The 20361-nt window shown below is 42.3% G+C and overlaps 1 protein-coding gene across 1 annotated transcript in view; it reads left to right on the plus strand.

The window, feature by feature from the left end:
- syne2b (spectrin repeat containing, nuclear envelope 2b) overlaps window positions 1-14693 on the plus strand; it is a 203614-nt gene extending 188921 nt beyond the window's left edge. The window contains exons 95-103 of the mRNA XM_053336226.1: window positions 598-834; window positions 1128-1222; window positions 1689-1803; window positions 3425-3657; window positions 4385-4585; window positions 5387-5515; window positions 6411-6602; window positions 7543-7617; window positions 14098-14693. Coding sequence (XP_053192201.1) covers window positions 598-834; window positions 1128-1222; window positions 1689-1803; window positions 3425-3657; window positions 4385-4585; window positions 5387-5515; window positions 6411-6602; window positions 7543-7617; window positions 14098-14334 — 1514 coding nt within the window. The 3' untranslated portion in view covers window positions 14335-14693. The remainder of the gene's footprint in view (window positions 1-597; window positions 835-1127; window positions 1223-1688; window positions 1804-3424; window positions 3658-4384; window positions 4586-5386; window positions 5516-6410; window positions 6603-7542; window positions 7618-14097) is intronic.
- Window positions 14694-20361: the final 5668 nt, after the last annotated feature.

Genomic DNA, 20361 nt, shown 5'->3' on the forward strand with positions numbered 1-20361 from the left:
TTCAAACACACTGAGATGTCCATAAATGTATTATTGTCTATTGAAAAGCTGATTTTGGAATCGCAAGTTCAGATATTGTATGAAGAAGAAATTTATAGTGTATTTACTAAAAAAAAAAAAAAAAAAAAACCCCTCAAAACTGTATTATCAAAAAAAAACAAAACAAGAAAATGACTTTACTCACTGTGACTGACATTTCCTTTATCTCAAACAAATTTCAGGTCTTTGCAAGTTGCTTTACAAACTGTAGTGAAAATGAAATGATGAATACAGACAGTTTTACAATACAGTCCGAAGGTGGAAAGTTCAATAAAACACACTCAAACAATGACAGTGTGAACACAACAATTAAGCAGCACCTCAAACATTAAAATTGAGTTTGTAGGAAATATGCAAACCAATTATTCATGAGAAAATTGTTTTTTCTTGTTGCCAAAAGATAAAGAAAATCAATCATAAAGTTTGGAAAATGGAAAGGAATGAACAATTTAGATATTTGGACCGCTCATAAAATCTCCCAGTGCTCTTCTGCTTCTCTGTTAACGTCCCTTCTCTGATGCTCGTGATAAGCTCCGCCCCTCCGCTCTTCTCCTACAGATGTGAAGGTCACAGAGAGTTCAGAGTCGTTTGTTAAAGCGACTGTCGGGGCAGTGACAGCAGCCTCCGGTAGGCGCTCTGCCTGCTGCATGCCACTGCCTCACTGTGTGTATGTGTGTGCTAACGGAACCCACATCCCGTCTCCTAGCAACCGCATCCCCTCCTCCTCCTCCTCCATCCCTCTGCTCTGTTACCCATCTATTATTTTTCTTTTCTTTGCCTCATGTGTATTTTTGAGTTGCAGATTTGGCTCTGAACCAACAACAATGCATTATCCTTCCTTTTTATAAGAGGTTTTTTTTTGATTATGAAGATGAAATGGAATATGAACTTGCATGATACATCATACTACGTCATTTTCATGCTATTACTGCATGTTATTCACAGATGTTTTTTAGTCTTGTGCATGTGGATAAACCCCCCCCCCCCCCTCCCCCCCACCCCCTTGCTGTTATTTGTGCCCATCCCCTCTATTTCTTTCTTAATATTTCATGACTTTAGTTCAACTTTTTTCTTCTCTTGGTCCTCAGTGAAATCAGTGACCGATCCGCCCAACTGGCACCAACCCGGCTCTCCAGAGAGGAAACGAGTTCCCCGAGAAATGAGAAGAGGCCAGCAGGGATATGTAAGCACACACACACACACACACACACATACACACACATACACACACACACGTTTATGTACAATGTCAGGTCTAAAAATAATGATGTTTAGCCCTTAACCTGAATTACTATATCTGGTAACTTCGGTAAACATCCAAAATAGCCTCTCCATGCCTTTCTTTGAGGTTGTAGAACCTGTGGGTTTTTATATATGGGAAATGTTTTACCCTGGACTGGTGAGGAACCATATACGGCAACATCATTGGCCTTGATTTGCAGCATATAAAAGAAAATCTTTGAAAAAAGTCATGTAATATCCCCCAATAACAATAAGGCTCAGATTATTTAAATGAGTGCTCTATAAAGGGTTAACTGATATATAAACTCATGTCTGATACTGAATTCCTTCACTGTAGATGTAAAATGATGTTTGAGATGAACGTTGTGTGTGTGTGTGTGTGTGTGTGTGTGTGTGTGTGTGTTCAGGTGAAACTGATGTCGGAGTGCAGCGGCAGCATCAACAGTGTGAAGCGAGTCAAGCTGATCCTGAACGATGAAGAAGAGCTGGAGGAAACGGGTCTGACCAGCAGCACGGCCGACAAACAGACCAGCACAGGTAGAAACAGACTGATGAATTTAAAGTGACTCTTCTCTGTGCTGTAAACACAGGAGGACACAGCTGCTTTGTTCTGTCCTGTAACATTGAAACCACTCATTAGTTTTCTTTGACCTTGTGCTTTTACAAAGATGTTTTCTGGTTTTATTCAAGGTGGATGAGATGGTTTTAAACCCCACCGGCTGATAATTATAAAAGAGAGCTGCAGCTAATGATTGTTTTCAGAAACTATTATTTTCCTCGATTGTTTTGTCTGTGAAACATCTCAAGAGTGAAAAATATCTATAACAATGTCCTAAAGTAGGAGGAGACATCATCACATCTCACATTTTGTCAAAAAAAATACCCAAAATTCAATTAACTATTATGTAAGACCAAGAAAAGCAACAAGGAAGGAAGGATGGAAGGAAGGAAGGAAGGAAGGAAGGACGGAGGAAGAAGGAAGGAAAGAAGGAGGGAGGGAGAAAGGAAGGACAGAGGGAAGGAAAGGAAGGAAGAATGGACGGTAGGGCAGAAGGAAGGAAGAAAGGGAGGAAAGAAGGAAGGAAGGAAAGGAGGGAGGAAGGAAAGGAAGGAAGGACTGAAGGAGGGAGGAAGAAATGAAGGACAAAAGGAAGAAGGAAAAGAAGGGAGGAAGGAAGGAAGGAAGGAGGGAGGAAGGAAAGGAAGGAAGGATGGAAGGAAAGGAAAGGAGGGAGGAGGGAAGGAAGAAATGGAGGAAAGAAGGAAGAAAGGAGGGAGGAGGAAAGGAAGGAAGGAAAAAAGGGAGGAAAGAAGGGAGGAGGGAAGGAAGGAGGGAAGAAGGAAGGAAGGAGAGAAGGAAAGGAAGGAAGGACAGAAGGAGGGAGGAGGAAAGTAAGGACAGAAGGAAGGAGGAAGGAAGGACGGTAGGACAGAAGGAAGGAAGAAAGGGAGGAAAGAAGGAAGGAAGGAGAGAAGGAAAGGAAGGAAGGACAGAAGGAGGGAGGAGGAAAGTAAGGACAGAAGGAAGGAGGGAAGGAAAGGAGGGAGGACGGAGGAAGAAGGAAGGAAAGAAGGAGGGAGGGAGAAAGGAAGGACAGAGGGAAGGAAAGGAAGGAAGGATGGACGGTAGGGCAGAAGGAAGGAAGAAAGGGAGGAAAGAAGGAAGGAAGGAAAGGAGGGAGGAAGGAAAGGAAGGAAGGACTGAAGGAGGGAGGAAGAAATGAAGGACAAAAGGAAGAAGGAAAGGAAGGAAGGAAGGGAGGAAGGAAGAAGGAAGGAAAGAAGGAGGGAGGGAGAAAGGAAGGACAGAGGGAAGGAAAGAAAGGAAGGATGGACGGTAGGGCAGAAGGAAGGAAGAAAGGAAGGAAAGAAGGAAGGAAGGAAAGGAGGGAGGAAGGAAAGGAAGGAAGGACTGAAGGAGGGGGGAAGAAATGAAGGACAAAAGGAAGAAGGAAAGGAAGGAAGGAGGGAGGAAGGGAAGGAAGGAGGGAAGGAAAGGAGGGAGGGAGGGAAGGAAAGGAGGGAGGAAAGAAGGAAGGAAGGAGGGAGGAGGAAAGGAAGGAAGGTAGGACAGAAAGAAGGAAGAAAGGGAGGAAAGAAGGAACAGGCAGACAGACGACAGGAAGGTTAAGAGCGTTTCCTCACTGTGACTCTTTGTGTTCAGGTGTGATCGAGCGCTGGGAGCTGCTACAAGTACAGAAGTTCAGCAGTGAGACGGACATTAAGCAGGACCTGGAGCAGTGGCAGAAGCTCAACTCCGACCTCTGTGATGTCACTTCCTGGCTGGGCAGGATGCTGCCGGAGCTGGAGAGGCTGCAGCGAATCGCACCGTCCACCAGCGTCCGAGACATCGAGGTCAACATCAGGAAACTGAAGGTAACGACACCAGAGACACTTTATTACTCAAGTCAATGATGGAAGGGAGGAAGAAGGAAGGAAAGGAGGGAGGAAGGGAGGGAGGAAGAAAGGAGGGAAGAAGGAAGGAAAGGAGGGAGGAAGGAAGGGAGGGAGGGAGGGAGGAAGTAAGAAGGAGGGAAAGGAGGGAGGAAGGAAGGAAGGAGGAAGAAAGGCAGGAAAGAAAAGAAGGAAGGGAGATAGGAAAGGAAGGATGGAGGAAAGAAGGGGGGGAGGAAAGAAAGAAAGACGGAGGAAGAAGGGAGGAAGGAAAGAAAGGAAGTGGGGTGCAATCTGGCCCACTTTCCTTTCTGTGTTCTTTTCCTTCCTTCCTTCTGTCCTTCTGTCCTTCCTTCCTTCCTTTCTTCCATCTGTCCTTCCTTCCTACCTTCCTTTTTTCCTTTCTTCGTTCTTTTCTTCCTTCCATCTGTCCTTCCTCCCATTCTTCCTTCCTTCCTTCCATCTGTCCTTCCTCCCTTTCTTCCTTCCTTCCTCCCTCCCTCCATTTCTTCCATCTGTCCTTCCTCCCTTCTGTCTGTCCTTCCTACCTTTCTTCCCTCTTTCCTTTTGTCTGTCTTTCCTTCCTTCCCTTCTTATTTCCTTCCTTCCCTCCATCTTTTTAATGATCCGGCCCACATGAGATCAAATTGGTGAGATGAGTTTAACGCCTATGTTCTATGTTCTCTCCCTTCTTTCTTTTTTTCTTCAGGAGATGCAGAAAACCTTCAACAGCTACAAGTGTCTGATGATCTCCGTCAACCTGAGCAGCCGTCACTTCCTGCGAGGCGACAGCGCCGAGCTACGGGAGCTGCATGACGCTCTGAGCTCGGCCAATCACAGCTGGACGCAGGCCTGCGGAGGGCTGCAGAGCTGGGAGAGAAGATTACACTCTGCTCTCATGCAGTGTCAGGTACGAGCTACACATGAGCTAGCTAATGAGCTAACCATGAGCTAGCTAATGAGTAGAGATACTGTCACTTAACCTTCCTGTCTGTTTTGACTGTTCCTTCTGTTCTTCCTCCCTCCCTCCTTCCTTCCTTTCCTTCCTTCCTCCCGCCCTCCTTTTTTCCTTCCTTCCTTCCTTCGTTCCTCCCTTCATTCTTTCCTTCCTTTCCTTCCTTCTTTCCTTCCTTCCTTTCCTTCCTTCCTCCCTTCATTCTTTCCTTCCTTTTCTTCCTTCTTTCCTTCCTTCCTTCCCTTCCTCCCTCCCTCTTTCATCCTCCCTTCCTTCTATCCTCCTTCCTTTCCTTCCTTCCCTCCCTCCCTCTTCCATCCTCCCTCCTTTCCTCCCTTCCTTCATTCCTTCCTTCCTTCCTTCCTCTCTCCTTCTTTCCTTCCTTCCTTCATTCCTTCCTTCATTCTTTCTTTCCCTCCCTCCTTCCTTCCTCCCTACCTCCCTTCCCTCCTTCTCCTTTCCTCCCTTCCTTCTGCCCTTCCTTCCTCTCTCCTTCTTTCCTGCCTTCCTTTGTTCCTCCCTTCATTCTTTCCTTCCTTCCTTGCTCCCTCCCTCCCTCCTTTCCTTCCTTCCTCCCTCTCTCCCTCCTTCCTCCCTCCTTTCCTCCCTTCCATCCATTCCAATTTTACAGATCTGTCAGAGGCACATATTAATTAATTTGCTAGCTGTAATCATTCCTGTTTTTTAACACACTTATCCTTTTAATTCTTTAAATGTAGTATGACCTTTGACACCTCCATTTTTTTTCTTCCTCAGGAGTTTCACGAGACGCTGCACTCTCTGCTGTTGTGGCTCGCTCAGGCCGAGAATAAAATCAGAGCTGTAAAAGTCAACGACCTGTCGACTTCACGCTCCACACTGCTGGAGCAAAGAGACATGCTGACGGTGAGGAGACCATGAGCGTTTAATACTTTAGATCAGAGGTCAAACTCTTTTTCATTTAAGGGCCAATTTGATCAGATGTGGGCTGGATCATTAAAGAAGGAAGGAAGGAAGAAAGACAGGTGGATGGAAAAAAGAGAAGAAAAGGAAGGAAGGAAGGGAGGAAGGAAGGAGGAAAAGAGGACAGGACGAAAATATTGAAGGAAGGAAGGAAAGACAGATGGAAGAAAATACGGAAGGAAGCAACAGAAGACAGGAAGAAAAGAAGGAAAAGAAGACAGGCACGAAAGATGGAAGGAAGTAGGAAAAGAGGACAGGACGGAAATATGGAAGTAAAGAAGGACAGATGGAGGAAAGGAAGGAAGGGAGGAAGGAAGGAGGAAAAGAGGACAGGACGAAAATATTGAAGGAAGGAAGGAAAGACAGATGGAAGAAAATACGGAAGGAAGCAACAGAAGACAGGAAGAAAAGAAGGAAAAGAAGACAGGCACGAAAGATGGAAGGAAGTAGGAAAAGAGGACAGGACGGAAATATGGAAGGAAGTAGGAAAAGAGGACAGGACGGAAATATGGAAGTAAAGAAGGACAGATGGAGGAAAAGAAGACAGAAACGAAAGATGGAAGGAAGAAAAGATGGATGGAAGGCAGGAAGGAATGAAAAAAAGACAATAGGAAATAAGGAAAAAAGACAGGAAGGAAAGTGGGCTGGATTGGACCCCTTGGTGGGCCACGTGCCTCATGTTTGACACCCCTGCTTTAGATTAATTCTCTGAACATTCACAGAGATGAGAGGAAGTTTGGGGATTTTTCAAAATAAAAGCTGCAGTTATAAATGATGTTAATGAAGCTGTTTAATATCTTTAAATCCCTGCGGTGCTCTCTGTCGCCCCCTGCTGCAGGCTCTGCAGGAGGAGCTGCGTGGCCGTCAGCGAGGAGTCTCCTCACTGCAGGAGATTTCCTCCCAGCTGCTCCTGGAAGCCGCCAGAGAGGACAGCGTGGAGGCGAAGGAGAAGGTTCACGTCATCGGCAACAAACTGCATCTGCTGCTGAGACAGGCGGCGTCCAACCTGCACGCGCTGCAGGGAAGACTGGTAGGACGAGTTTGACTTCTACCTCCGGTTTATTTAGGTTTAGATGAGCATGAGGGTTCAGTTATAACATCACAACCTGCTTTTTGTTAGATGTTTGAAGTTTTTCATACTGTCACTTAACCTTCCTGTCTGTTTTGACTGTTCCTTTTGTTCTTCCTCCCTCCCTCCTTCCTTCCTTTCCTTCCTTCCTCCCGCCCTCCTTTTTTCCTTCCTTCCTCCCTTCATTCTTTCCTTCCTTTCCTTCCTTCTTTCCTTCCTTCCTTTCCTTCCTCCCTCCCTCTTCCATCCTCCCTTCCTTATATCCTCCCTCCTTTCCTTCCTTCCCTCCCTCCCTTCCTCCTTCTCCTTTCCTCCCTTCCTTCCTTCATTCCTTCCTTCCTTCCTTCCTCTCTCCTTCTTTCCTTCCTTCCTTCCTTCATTCTTTCTTTCCCTCCTTCCTTCCTTCCACCCTACCTCGCTTCCCTCCTTCTCCTTTCCTCCCTTCCTTCTGCCCTTCCTTCCTCTCTCCTTCTTTCCTGCCTTCCTTCGTTCCTCCCTTCATTCTTTCCTTCCCTCCTTCCTTCCTTCCTTGCTCCCTCCTTTCCTTCCTTCATTCTTTCTTTCCCTCCTTCCTTCCTTCCTCCCTACCTAGGAGGGAAAGAAAGAATGAAGGAAGGAAGGAAAGAAGGAGAGAGGAAGGAAGGAAGGAAGGGAGGAATGAAACAAACTGTAAATTTAGAGCCATTATATATCTACTATAAACTAAATAGATTTGTTCTCAGCTGTCACCATGTCTTTAAAACATTTCTTTAAAACAAAAAGGAATAAATAAATGGGATACCATCGCCGGTCATTAGCAGAGAGACCTTCAGCGTCAGTACTTTATGAACTCTGAGCTTGTTAACTTTGGTTAGTTCTGCTGTTATCTGAACGTTTGTCTTTCTGTCTGTCCGTGTCTCAGGAAACATGCTACAGCAGCTCAGAGATGGACAGCATCGGTCTGGGGACGCTCAGCTCTCCTCTGCTGCTGAAAAAGGTACAAACGAGAAACTGTCAGCGGGATGATTAACAGGACAGGAGGATGGGAGAGTGGAGGGGAAAAGATAATTAATTAATGATTTATTTCACAATTTGTAATGATCTTCACTATTAAAATTGTGTATTTTAACCCTAAAATGAATGTAGTTTAAGGCTCCGTCCCAATACTTCACCCTTCCCCTTAATTTGCGCGTTCACGTGAAGGGGTCGGGTGTCCCAATTGTTTTAGAACTAAGTTGAAGGTGTTGTTCGACCCTTCAAACAATCCCTTCACACCGAGTCCGATCAGAAGCAGACTACGGTTGAAGGGAAAGATTACATTTCCCAGGATGCCTTTGAGAACACCTTGGTAACCTTGGTAACCGACTATCAACAGTTTGAAGGAAGATGGCTGCCGAGAAAGAAGTCTTCTGTTCGTCACATTTCTTCTCCGTTGGTTGGTTAAACGGAGAAATATTATTAACGCTAACATAACACCTGGAGTGGGCATTGTTCATGAATGAAATTTACTACCACTACTTTCGTTGATGCGTGTGACGTAGGTGAACTCGTTGGCTAATGATGACGCAATGACGCATCGAGTGCTGTCCCATTTCACACAGTAAAGATTTCAATCCCTTAACACTTCTCACTCCGTTGTGAAGTGGCACTCGCCAGTAAAGGGCACTTCAATGAAGTTGAAGGGTGAAGGGAAGACTATTGGGACAGGGCCTAAGTCTGCAGTGTGAAATCACCTTGTTTTAGGATGCTAATTTAAGAAAAAGTCTAGTTATACTACCCTAAAAAAAAAATACATTTAGCCTGAGTCACCAAAGGAAATGTCATGTTACCTTAATCTAAAAAGGGGTTATCTTCTCTACGGTGGCCATTTGGGGACATAAAACTCATTAGGCTTAAATCTACACTGTCAGACTTGGTTTAACCCTTTATTGGGCAAATAATTATATTTGGTAACTTCTCTAAATATCCCAAAATATCCTTCCTTCCTTCTTTCCTTCCTTCCTTCCTTCCTTCCTTCCTCCCTTCCTTCCTCCCTTCCTTTCAATGAGTGTCCTATAAAGGGTTAAGAAGGAAGGAAGGAAAGTAGGGGGGAGAAATGAAAGAGAGTAGGAGGGAGAGAGGAAGGGAAGAAGGAAAGAAGGAAGGGAGGAGAGAAAGAGGGAGGGAGGGAGGGAGGGAGGAAGGACAGATGGAAGGAAGGAAAGGAAGGACGGAAGAAGGAAAGAAGGAAGGAAGGAAGGACGGAGGAAATAAGGAACGAGGGAGGGAGAAAGGAAAAGAGGCAGGGAGGAAGGAAGGAAAGGAAGGAAGGAAGGAAGGAAGGACAGAAGGAAGGAAGGAAGGATATTTTGGGATATTTAAAGAAGTTACCAAATTATTTGCCCAATAAATGTTTAATGTTAATGTAGTTTAAGTCTGCTAATTTAAGATTTATACTACCTTAAAAAAAACCCATTTAGCCTGAGTGACTTAAGGAAATGTCATGTTATCTTCTCTACGGTGGCCATTTAGGGACATAAAGCTCAAATCTACACTGTCAGACTTGGTTTAATGTTAATCAGTGTACAGTAAGTTGGACTTTAGAGCTGAATGATGATATTAAAATGCTTTCGTATTAACAATCAAGCATGCAGACATTACATTAAAAGTGTGTGTTTGCTATTATTAACCCTTAAACAGACAATGTGCACCAGGAGATACAGACTCTTTAACCTTCCTGTTGTCCTCCCGGGTCCTTCCTCTGTCCTTCCTTCCTTCCTTCCTTCCTTCATCTGTCCTTCCTTCTTTCCTTCATCTGTCCGTCCTTCCTTCCTTCCTTCCTTCCTCAGATCTAAGTTCAGCTGTTAGGGTAAATGTTCCCTCCTTCTGTCCTTTCTTCCTTCCTTCATCTGTCCTTCCTTCCTTCCTCCCTCCTTTCCTTCCTTCTTCCTCCCTTCCTTCCCTTCCTCCCTCCTTTCCTTCCTTCTTCCCTCCTTTCCTTCCTACCTTCCTTCCTTCCTCCCTCCTTTCCTTCCTTCCTTCCTTCCTTCCTTCCTCCTTTCCTTCCTTCTTCCCTCCTTTCCTTCCTTCTTCACTCCTTTCCTTCCTACCTTCCTTCCTTCCTCCCTCCTTCCTTTCCTTCCTTCTTCCTCCCTTCCTTCCTTCCTTCCTCCCTCCTTCCTTTCCTTCCTTCTTCCTCCCTTCCTTCCCTCCCTCCCTTCCTTCCTTCCTTCTTCCTCCTTCCTTCCTTCCTTCCTCCTCTCCTTCCTTTCCTTCCTTCTTCCTCCCTTCCTTCCCTTCCTCCCTCCTTTTCTTCCTTCTTCACTCCTTTCCTTCCTACCTTCCTTCCTTCCTCCCTCCTTCCTTTCCTTCCTTCTTCCTCCCTTGCTTCCCTTCCTTCCTCCTTTCCTTCCTTCTTCCGTCCTTTCCTTCCTTCCTTCTTTCCTTCATTCCTTCCTTACTTGAGGTGCAAATGACATAACTAGTAAGGTCTGTTTAAGGGTTAACTATTATAATATTTTACCCAATGATGTTTTTTGTGAAGCTACGCTAACATTATATTTACTTACTTTGCATGAAGAAATCTTAACTCTTTAATTGTTTGGTGTTGTTGTTAACTAACCTTTTAACTGTGGCTTCAGGAGGAGGCTGGTCTACAGGCAGCTACACGTAGACACCCTGCAGCTAGAAGGTATGTTTGATGTTTTACTGACTTTTATATTACTATTGGTTTGTTTTTCTACTTGGTAGTTCTTCACCCAAATTATGAAAAAATAAAGATCAGACTTTGACTCTTAAACAGACAACGTGCACCAGGAGATACAGACTCTTTAACCTTCCTGTTGTCCTCCCGGGTCCTTCCTCTGTCCTTCCTTCCTTCCTTCCTTCCTTCCTTCCTTCCTTCCTCAGATCTAAGTTCAGCTGTTAGGGTAAATGTTCCCTCCTTCTGTCCTTTCTTCCTTCCTTCATCTGTCCGTCCTTCCTTCCTCCCTCCCTCTCTCCCTCCCTCCCTCCCTCCCTCCCTTCCTCCTCCCTCCCCTTCCTTCTTCCTCCCCTTCTTCCCTCCTTTCCTCCCTACCTTCCTTCCTTCCTCCCTCCTTCCTCCCTCCTTTCCTTCCTTCTTCCCTCCCTTCCTTCCTTCCTTCCTTCCTTCTTCCCTCCCTTCCTTCCTTCTTCCCTCCCTTCCTTCCTTCTTCCCTCCTTTCCTTCCTTCTTCCTTCCTTCTTCCTTCCTTCTTCCCTCCCTTCCTTCCTTCCTTTAGGTGCAAATGACATAACTAGTAAGGCCTGTTTAAGGGTTAATTGTACTGGAAAGCCTCCAGCAGGTGTGAATGAGATCAGGGCGTTCCTGCAAAAGAGCGTCTTTCTCTCTTACTCTTATTTATTCAATTAATATTTAAGGATTTTTTTTTTTTAAGCCAGCCAAATCTTTAAAAAAAAAGTCTGAAGTTACGAATGAAGACTGGAATTTAAGTCTGTCTCTGTTCAAAGATCAAAAACAGGACTACAAACGCCTTTGAAGCTCATTAATTAACACATTTAAATCAGCACACTATTAGAAATGTTTAAAAAAAGTGGATTTAAAGAGACCTAACTATCTCTAAAACCACATATTTCTACATTTCTGTTTGTGTCTGGATTAAACAAACATCATGTGTGTTAATTAGTGATCTTTATAGTAGCTGGTTAGTGTGTATTTATTAAATTCAGACAGAGTGTGTGTGAGTGTTTTATGCTAAACTAAACTAAACTAAACTACCGTATTTTTCAGATTATAAGTCGCTCCGGAGTATAAGTCTCACCAGCCGAGAATGCATAATAAAGAAGGAAAAAAACATATATAAGTCGCACTGGAGTATAAGTCGCATTTTGACGTGTGTGTGTGTGTGTGTGTGTGTGTGTGTGTGTGTGTGTGAGACGATCGCTGATATATTATAGACAGACACACATACACACATCAGAGCAAGAGAGCATGACGTTGAAGTTTTTTTCTTCACACGCGTAGCCTCTTTGATAATGACTTTGATCATGGCGCAGCGAAAGAATAAAAAATTATGATATAAAATTTAACATTTCCGTTGTGAAATATACGGAGGAGGAGAATAGTGGAAAAGCGGCCGCGAGCCATTTTTCTGTGGACCCCATAAGGGTGAGGGAGTGGAAGAAGCAGAAAACGGAGCTTCCTGTCACACCTCCTTCTGTCCTTTCTTCCTTCCTTCATCTGTCCTTCCTTTCTTCCTTCCTTCATTTGTCCTTCCTTTCTTTCTTCCTTCCTTCCTTCCTTCCTTCCTTCCTTCTTCCTCCCTCCTTCCTTTCCTTCCTTCTTCCTCCCTCCTTCCTTTTCTTCCTTCTTCCTCCCCTTCCTCCCTCCTTTCCTTCCTTCTTCCCTCCTTTCCTTCCTACCTTCCTTCCTTCCTTCCGCCCTCAAGAGGGCGGCTATTGTCTGGACTACTGAAAAAAGTGATGACTGATTTTAAAACTTGTGATGTGTCTCGTGAATTTTATCTTACAATTGTTTCGTTTACTTCGTAATTTCTGCCCATTTTTTTTATTTGATATTTTACGGTAATGTGTTAATAATTTCACACATAAGTCGCTCCAGAGTATAAGTCGCACCCCCCGGCCAAACTATGAAAAAAACTGCGACTTATAATCCGAAAAATACGGTAATGGCTTCCTGGCTGTAACTTCATATTAACACATCTAACACTCAGCATGAGAGTACAGACAGTAAACCAACATGTGAAACTATTCCTTTAAAGCAGGGGTGTCAAACATGCGGCCCGTGGGCCAGAACCGGCCCGCTGAGGAGTCCAATCCGGCCCACTTCCCTCCCTCCCTCCTTCCTTCCATATTTCCTTCCTCCCTTTCTTTCCTTCCTTCATTCCTTTTACCCTTCCATCTGTCCTTCCTTTCTTTCTCATGTCCATCTGTACTTCTTTTCTTTCTTCCATCCTTCATTCATTCTGTCCGTCCATCATATCTTCCCTCCCTCCTTCCTTGCATCTTTCTTTCCTGTCTCTTTTTTGTTCCTTTCTTCCTTTTTTCATCCCTCCTTCCTTACTTCCTTCTGTCCTTCCATCCCTCCTTCGTCCCTTTCTTCCCTCCCTCCCTCCTTCCATCTGTCCTTCCTCCCTTTCTTTCCTTCCTGACTTCTTTTCGTTCCTTTTATCCTTCGTTCCATCTTTCCGTACTTTCTTTTTCATGTTCTTCTGTCCTTCTTTCCTTTTTTCCATCCATCTTTCTGTCCGTTCATCATATCTTTCTTCCCTCCCTCCTTCCTTCCATCTTTCTTTCCTGTCTCCTTTCCGTTCTTTTTTTTTCTTCCCTCCTTCCTTCCATCTTTTTAATGATCCGGCCCACATGAGATCAAATTGGGGTGTATGTGGTCCTTGAATGAAAATGAGTTTGACACCTCAACCATCACTAATGTTTGTTTTACAGCTTTAAAAACAGATTGATACTTTATTCACAGTAATGTCCCTTTTAATGATTTTAATGGAAATCATTATTTTATGTTGCAGCCTTTATATTTAATGCTCTATTCTTTCTATTTTTCTGTACTTTGCTATTATTATTATTATTATTATTATTATTATCATTATTATTGTTAGTGGGGGTTTTTGTTACTACTTTAGTTTAAGTAATGGCATGAAGTACTCTGCCTTATTTCACCTGATTTAAAATGATGTAACCTATGAATTGAAATTATATATATATATTTATTTTAAGATATATAAATGTCTATTTTATGTACTGCAAGTCTTTCTTTCTTTTACCTGCTGCAGCCATTCCTCCTGTCGTCCTCCCATCTCTTTTGACTGTTCCTTCTTCCCTTTTTCTTTAATTTTTCCTTTCTTCTTCCCCTCCGCCTTTCTTTCTTTACTCCCTCCTCCTTCCATCCTCTCTCCCTCCTCCTTTCCTTCCTTCTTCCCCTCCACCCTTCTTTCTTTACTCCCTCCTCCTTCCATCCTTCCTCCCTCCCCCCTCCCTCCCTCCTCCTTTCCTTCCTTCTTCCCCTCCGCCCTTATTTCTTTACTCGTTCCTCCTTCCATCCTTCCTCCCTCCCTCCCTCCTTCCTCCTTTCCTTCCTTCTTCCCCTCCGCCCTCCTTTCTTTACTCCCTCCTCCTTCCATCCTTCCTCCCTCCTCCCTCCCTCCCTCCTCCTTTCCTTCCTTCTTCCCCTCCGCCCTTCTTTCTTTACTCCCTCCTCCTTCCATCCTTCCTCCCTCCCTCCTCCTTTCCTTCCTTCTTCCCCTCCGCCCTTCTTTCTTTACTCCCTCCTCCTTCCTTCCTCCCGCCCTCCTCCTTTCCTTCCTTCCTTCCTTCTCTCCTAAATTCCTTCCTTACTCCTTTCCTTCTTTCCTTGACCTGAGGACAACAGGAGGGTTTAATATCTTTGTCACAAATGTAGATTTATGTCTAAACGAATGTTGAATGATTTTGATAAATGAGGACCCTGATTTCTATACGACATCAAATAAAGCCGCGTTGCCTAACAACCACCGTCTTTTTCCACCTCCAGGGAGGAGAGGAGGGACTCATCCCCACACAGACCTTTCTTCTCCCGGGTTCTCCGAGCGGCCTTCCCCCTTCACCTGCTCTTCCTCATGCTGCTGGTCCTGGCCTGCCTGGTGCCTCTATCTGAGGAAGACTACAGCTGCACACTGTCCAACAACTTCGCCCGCTCCTTCTACCCCATGCTGCGTTACACTAACGGCCCTCCTCCGACATGAGCGAGAGGAAACGGGACTTCTTAAAACAGTATTAAAAAAGGTGCTAAAGACACCTCCTCCCCCGCCGCCACTAAAGAAGCACCGCCCTTCAGGATAGGATACGAAGGCGTCATCTTATGTGTTTTATTGACTACATTTTTTTTGGTGTATTTAAAAAGAATTATTTATTTATTCTCTGTGGAGCTACACACACACACACACACACACACACACACACACACACACACACACACACACACACACACACACACACACACACACACATATGAGACAAAAGCCATATCACTGGTTTGTATTTAAATGTAGTCGACATGTCCCTTACTCACCATCTTCAACATACGGTGCAAAGAAAAAGAAAAGAGTCAAGATTTATTTTGATATCTACAGTACAAGTATATTTTCTTCTTTCTTTTTTTTTTTTTTTCTACTTTCACAATAGTCCGTGGGATCTACAGTTTGGAGGATATAAAAAAAAAAAAAAAAAAAAAAGGACAATTATCACCAAAGCATCCAGGAAGTTGAGGACTACGCTCGCAGGCCATTTTCTACCGCAGCAGCTATTTTTATGGTTTTTTCATATAGAGGGGAAGAGACTTGTTTGTTAGCACATTTTGTACAGAAAGGAAATTAAGGTGTTTGATTTAGGAGGTATTTAATCTATGACGACCTGTAAAATACAACTTTTTTTTTTTTCTTCTTAAAATCATGGCAGTGACTTCATCTGCAGACAAGCCTTTCTGTAGCCAAACGGTTCGGTAATCTTTATCAGATAATGTACTTTTAAAACTTTTTTTTTTTTTTTTTGTATATAATGGCAACTACAGAGAAAGAAATAGATAACTTATTGTTTGTTTGTGTGTGTGTATGAATGTGTGTTTGAGTGTGGCACTGAAAAAAAAAGAAAAGAAACTATCACACCTGCTCAAATGGTAGCTTTGAAATACTGCTTTCTATACATTTATACAAGAGTTTTACCATGAAGGTGAAAGAGCCACACAAACATTAAAAGAAAAGTGGCTGCTAGTACTTTTAAGACAAATATTTTCCTATAATAATAATAATAAATAATATAAATGTCATGGCTAGAGTTTTGGAGATTTTGCAAAGATCCTCAAATTAAAGCTGCATTAAGCCATTTTTGACCACTAGGGGGCAGAAAGTGTCTAAATATACTCACAGAAGCACAACCCTTCAAAATAAAAGCTCACATACCAGCAAAACAGTGAAATTAATCATCTTTTTACTGATGTTCATGGCCAACTGTAGAGAGTACAGCAGCTACATGCAATATTTTCTTCACCAGCTAGTAGCTAATGTTGTCTATTTGCTATTTGGTCTTTGATACAAAGCTACACTTACTACTCGTTGGCTCTGATTTAAAAGCTGCAGTTGGTAACTTTGAGGAGAGAGAGGACTTAGCATCAAATTTGAAGAAGTACAACTGTCAGATCCCTCCCCCTCCCTCTCCGCTGCACTCCTGCCCTGCCTCCAAAGTCCCTCCCCCCCAGAGGAGGCTGACGTGCACGCGACCACGTGCACGCGATCGGTAATACATGAACTACACTCCACACAGCTAGATATAAAACGCTTTACAGTGACTTTCACATGGCTATACCTTACCTAAAAACTAGAGATATGAGCTTGACCGAGCTGAGGAGGAAGGGGGAGGAGCCTGTGAGGAGGAAGGGGGAGGGGCCAGTGTGTGTGTGAGCAGTGATTGACAGCTGTCAGACACTCCATCAGACACAATCCTGGCACTGATCGGGTCTTTTTTCCAGTTTCTAGTTTCATGTAATGCTGTCTTCTTTACATAGTGAGTGTCTCTCAGCAAATATGACAAACAGTTACTTTTATAAGACTTTTACCAACTGCAGCTTTAAGGTTGATGGTTGATGGTTGTTAAGTGTCAGTGAGATTCAACCATACAGTCCATCTACAGCTGTAAAACCAAAAAGGCTAAAATCTCTGTACAGTGGGATTTGGCACTATTAGCAACTTTTTCTTCCCCCCCACCCCCCCCCCACAACTCTCCATTTAATATCGCTTAATGAAGCTTTTAAAAAAAAAAGGGGGAGTTCAGTCTCTTTTTTGAGAGATGGTTAATATCCATGCAGTGGTATTAACTTTATCTTGGGAGTCTCGTGTCAAGCGAGATTAAATACCACTACTACACTACACTACACATCCTGCCTTTTAGTATCATTTTATATCAAATAATCTAAACTACACCCTTCAAGACTCATTTTATATTATATAAAAAAGCCCTGCAAGGAATCAAAAAAACAGGTTAAAACTAATTAATTATTTTTAAAATGCTATTTGTTAGTATTGTTTGTAATGTTTGTGTTGAATTTACCTGAAACACTGCTTCACAAATCTCTTCTCCCATTCAAGTTGAAAGATGTCAAAATGAAAAAATATGATTTAGGAGTAAAAACATGAATGTAACTGAACCTTTTTCGGGGCATTGAATGTAGCTGTCTCTACATGCACAATCAAAGATGAATAAATGTCTTGTGGTTGCATTGTGAAATTTTTACATTGCTAATATTATTGATCCTTAAATGTTTATGACTGAATTCTTTCATTGATCCTATAATTTGTATATAATAATAATAATAATCTGAGTCCAGAAGAAGAAACATATAAACGAACAAACAAAGAAGGTGTGTAAAGTTTGATTTATTTTGTGAACTCGTATTTATGGGATGTAGAGATTGTCATTTTTTTTTTTTTTTTTTTGTTTGACAATAAATACCGTGTTTACCATGATTTTTACTGCTTTGTGTTGTAAGTATTGTGTTGCTGGGTTACAGAAAGATCCAGGCTAGTAAGAGCTGACAGCTTTTTAAAAAACAGGCAAAAAACTTTTGACATCTGACAAAATCTGAAGATATGGAAGTGTGTGTGTGCATGTGTGTGTGCGTGTATGTGCACAAACCTCCAAGAGAAATATCATCAGCGTCAGATTAGCATGAGAGTGTATGTGTGTGTGTGTGTGTGTGTGTGTAAGAGAGAGAGCATGCATGTACAAACCCACAGACATCAGGAAAGGAAGGATAGTGAACATGTATCCGTCTAGTAGCAGTGATAGGATCATCTTGTTCACTAAGGAAGTTTTTACACTGGCAGACAAACGGCACAGCTAATGATCGGACATCTACAAAGGAATCGGTGGTGCGTTCAGGAGCATCCAAAACTATGGAGCATTTACTTTGCTGCTTTTCGCTTGGTGGAAAACAAGCAAAAACAAAGCCATTTAGACCATAGACTGTATATAAGAAATTAGATTAGATTAAATAAAACAATAAATTAGATTTAGACTCCTTTTCTAAAGAGATTGTGTGACCTGTGGCTAAGTCCCGCCTTCTAACGCGATGAGCCAATCACAGTGCGTATAGCCATTTAGACTCCTTTTTAATTGACCTGTGGCTAAGTCCCGCCCTCAAACGCGATGAGCCAATCACAGTGCGTATAGCCATTTCCGGACATTCTCTGACTGCACGTCCATTGAAATGAGTTGCTGAAAGTCAGTTTTCATTCGGTTTTATGAAGTTTTTCTGAGATTTGAAGTTTAAAAATGGTCAAACTGTGTTTCATGGAGTAAATGCAACTCTGACACAAGGTATCCTGAGAGGCTGGGAGACGGGGTGTATTTTTTTTTTTACCTTATCTTTAACATCTCTAACGTTAGCTAAAGTTAGCATAGCATTAGCTCCTAGCTGCGTTGTTCATCATGTCACTTTGTTTGCTGGGAGTTCATTGGCCTACAGTAAATAAACCCCAAAAAAACTATATAGGCTATAACAAGTAAAGCAAATTCAGGACTGATGTTCATACTTGGCGTGTTTTCACTGGAGAGAGAAGATGCATAGGCTACGTTACAATAAAGATGCATAAATTACAACAAGATTATTCCATCATGTTTAGCTGTAACATGATAAAAGTTTGTCCTTATAGATTTTTATACACATTCTTAACTTGTTTCTAATATAAATGTGCATGGAATTAAATGGGATTGCATTTTATTCAAGCTAGCCTCTCTAAGCTATAGCCTACAAAAGTTTAAGATATATAGTAACTTTAACATTAATAAAGTTACCTGTTAATTTAAGTAGAGTTGTGTTGTTGTTCATTATATAATGTTAAGCATGTTAGGATACCAACATGTGTGTAGTTAGCATGGTAATATGCTACGCTAACATGTAGCATAGAAGCTTTAATCCTGAAGTACAGTTAGCAATATTTTTTTTCCTAGGACGTCAAAGTCATAACATACTATACTCTGCCTCTGACTGGCTTACCTTATAATATTCTTACTATAACCATAACCAATCTTACTCCTAATGCCTAAATGTAACAAATCCCAACCAATGAAGGCTATGTGTACTAGCCAGTCACAGGTAGAAGTAGGGCAGGTCATGACTTCGCCATCCTAGGAAAACAATTTAGCATGCAGTTCAGGTTTGCAGTTTTAAAAGTGTTGTGTCCTCAATTAAATTTATACATAATGTTTGACAACTTAGTCTTTATTTTAATTGCTAAAGTGGCTACTCTGCATGTTAGCATAACATTTGCAAGTTTAACATGTTGAGATGTTAATGTGTAAAGTTAAAATTGTAATATATTAGCATTTAGCACTTTAGGATGTTAAATTTTAAGTTCAGGATGCTAATCGCTGTGCAGTTTGCTATCATCTAAAACTCTGGATGATTTATATACTTTATTTATAATAATCCAAAATCAACTATACATAAATGTGCATTAAATTGGATTGTTTTTCTCTTTTTATGCCGACACATAATTTACTTATTTTTAAATATTCTAACACTGAGAATAACTTTGACATATACAGCATGTTAACATACATTTAGCATTTTGAAATCTTAAACAGTAATTCAGTCGTTAGTTATGTAACCTGTGTGTAATAATCCTGATTTCTGGTCCATTTACTTTTCTGGAGGTCAAGAAGAAACATCACGCTCATTCCTGGACTGTGTTTCTGTTTTCCTGTAACTCAGTGAAACATTTCCTTTTGTTGCATTGCTTCCATAAAGGCTCGTCCACGTGCTAAACTTAGCTCTTTATTATTATTACTATCAACAGCTACAGGATGTCAGTTATTATATTACGGAAACTACCAACAGTTATTATGGTTTGTCTTTGTTTTGGTATTACTGAACGACACGTAGAAGCAGCTGACTACACATTTAGAAAGTTATATTTATATTAGGGGTATAATAGAGTCAACTTGAAATGTTGGCATATTGATGTTTATCTGGTGGTTTAGTTTTTAACCTTCCTGACTGTTCATAAAGAATAAAGGTGTAAATTATCACTTCATTGTGTGTTTTAGCAAACTTCAAGTTTTATTATTTTTATTTTTATAGATTTATTTATTATTTTTGGAAATTATGGTCAATGAACCTCATTTAACCCTCCTGTTGTCCTCAAGTCAATGAAGGAATGGAGGAAGAAGGAAGGATGGAGGAAGGAAGGACAGAAAGGAAAGGAAAGGAAAGGAAAAAAGGAAGGAAGGATGAAAGAAGGGAGGGGAGGGAGGAACGAGAAAAAAGGAAGGAAGGACAGAGGGGAGTAAGGAAGGGAGGAAAGGAAGGAAGGACGGAGGAAAGAAGGGAGGAAGGAAGGAGGGAGGAAAGAAAAAGAAGGAAGGAAGGAGAGAGGGGAGGGAGGGAAGAAGGAAGGAAAGGAAAAAAGGAAGGAAGGATGAAAGAAGGGAGGGGAGGGAGGAAAGGGAAAAAAGGAAGGAAGGACGGAGGGGAGGACGGAGGAAAGAAGGAAGGAAGAAAGGGGGATGGAAAGAAGGAAGGACGGAGGAAAGAAGGGAGGGAGGAAGGAAGGGAGGAAAGAAAAAGAAGGAAGGACGGAGGAAAGAAGGGAAGGAAGGATGGAGGAAGGAAGGAGGGAGGAAAGAAAAAGAAGGAAGGACGGAGGAAAGAAGGGGGATAGAGGAAGGAAAGAAGGAAGAGAGATGACAGAAAGAAGGAGGGAGGGAGGAAGGACAGA

The sequence above is a fragment of the Scomber japonicus genome, chromosome 16 (genome assembly GCF_027409825.1).
Source record: "Scomber japonicus isolate fScoJap1 chromosome 16, fScoJap1.pri, whole genome shotgun sequence".
NCBI classification, from domain to species: Eukaryota; Metazoa; Chordata; class Actinopteri; order Scombriformes; family Scombridae; genus Scomber; species Scomber japonicus.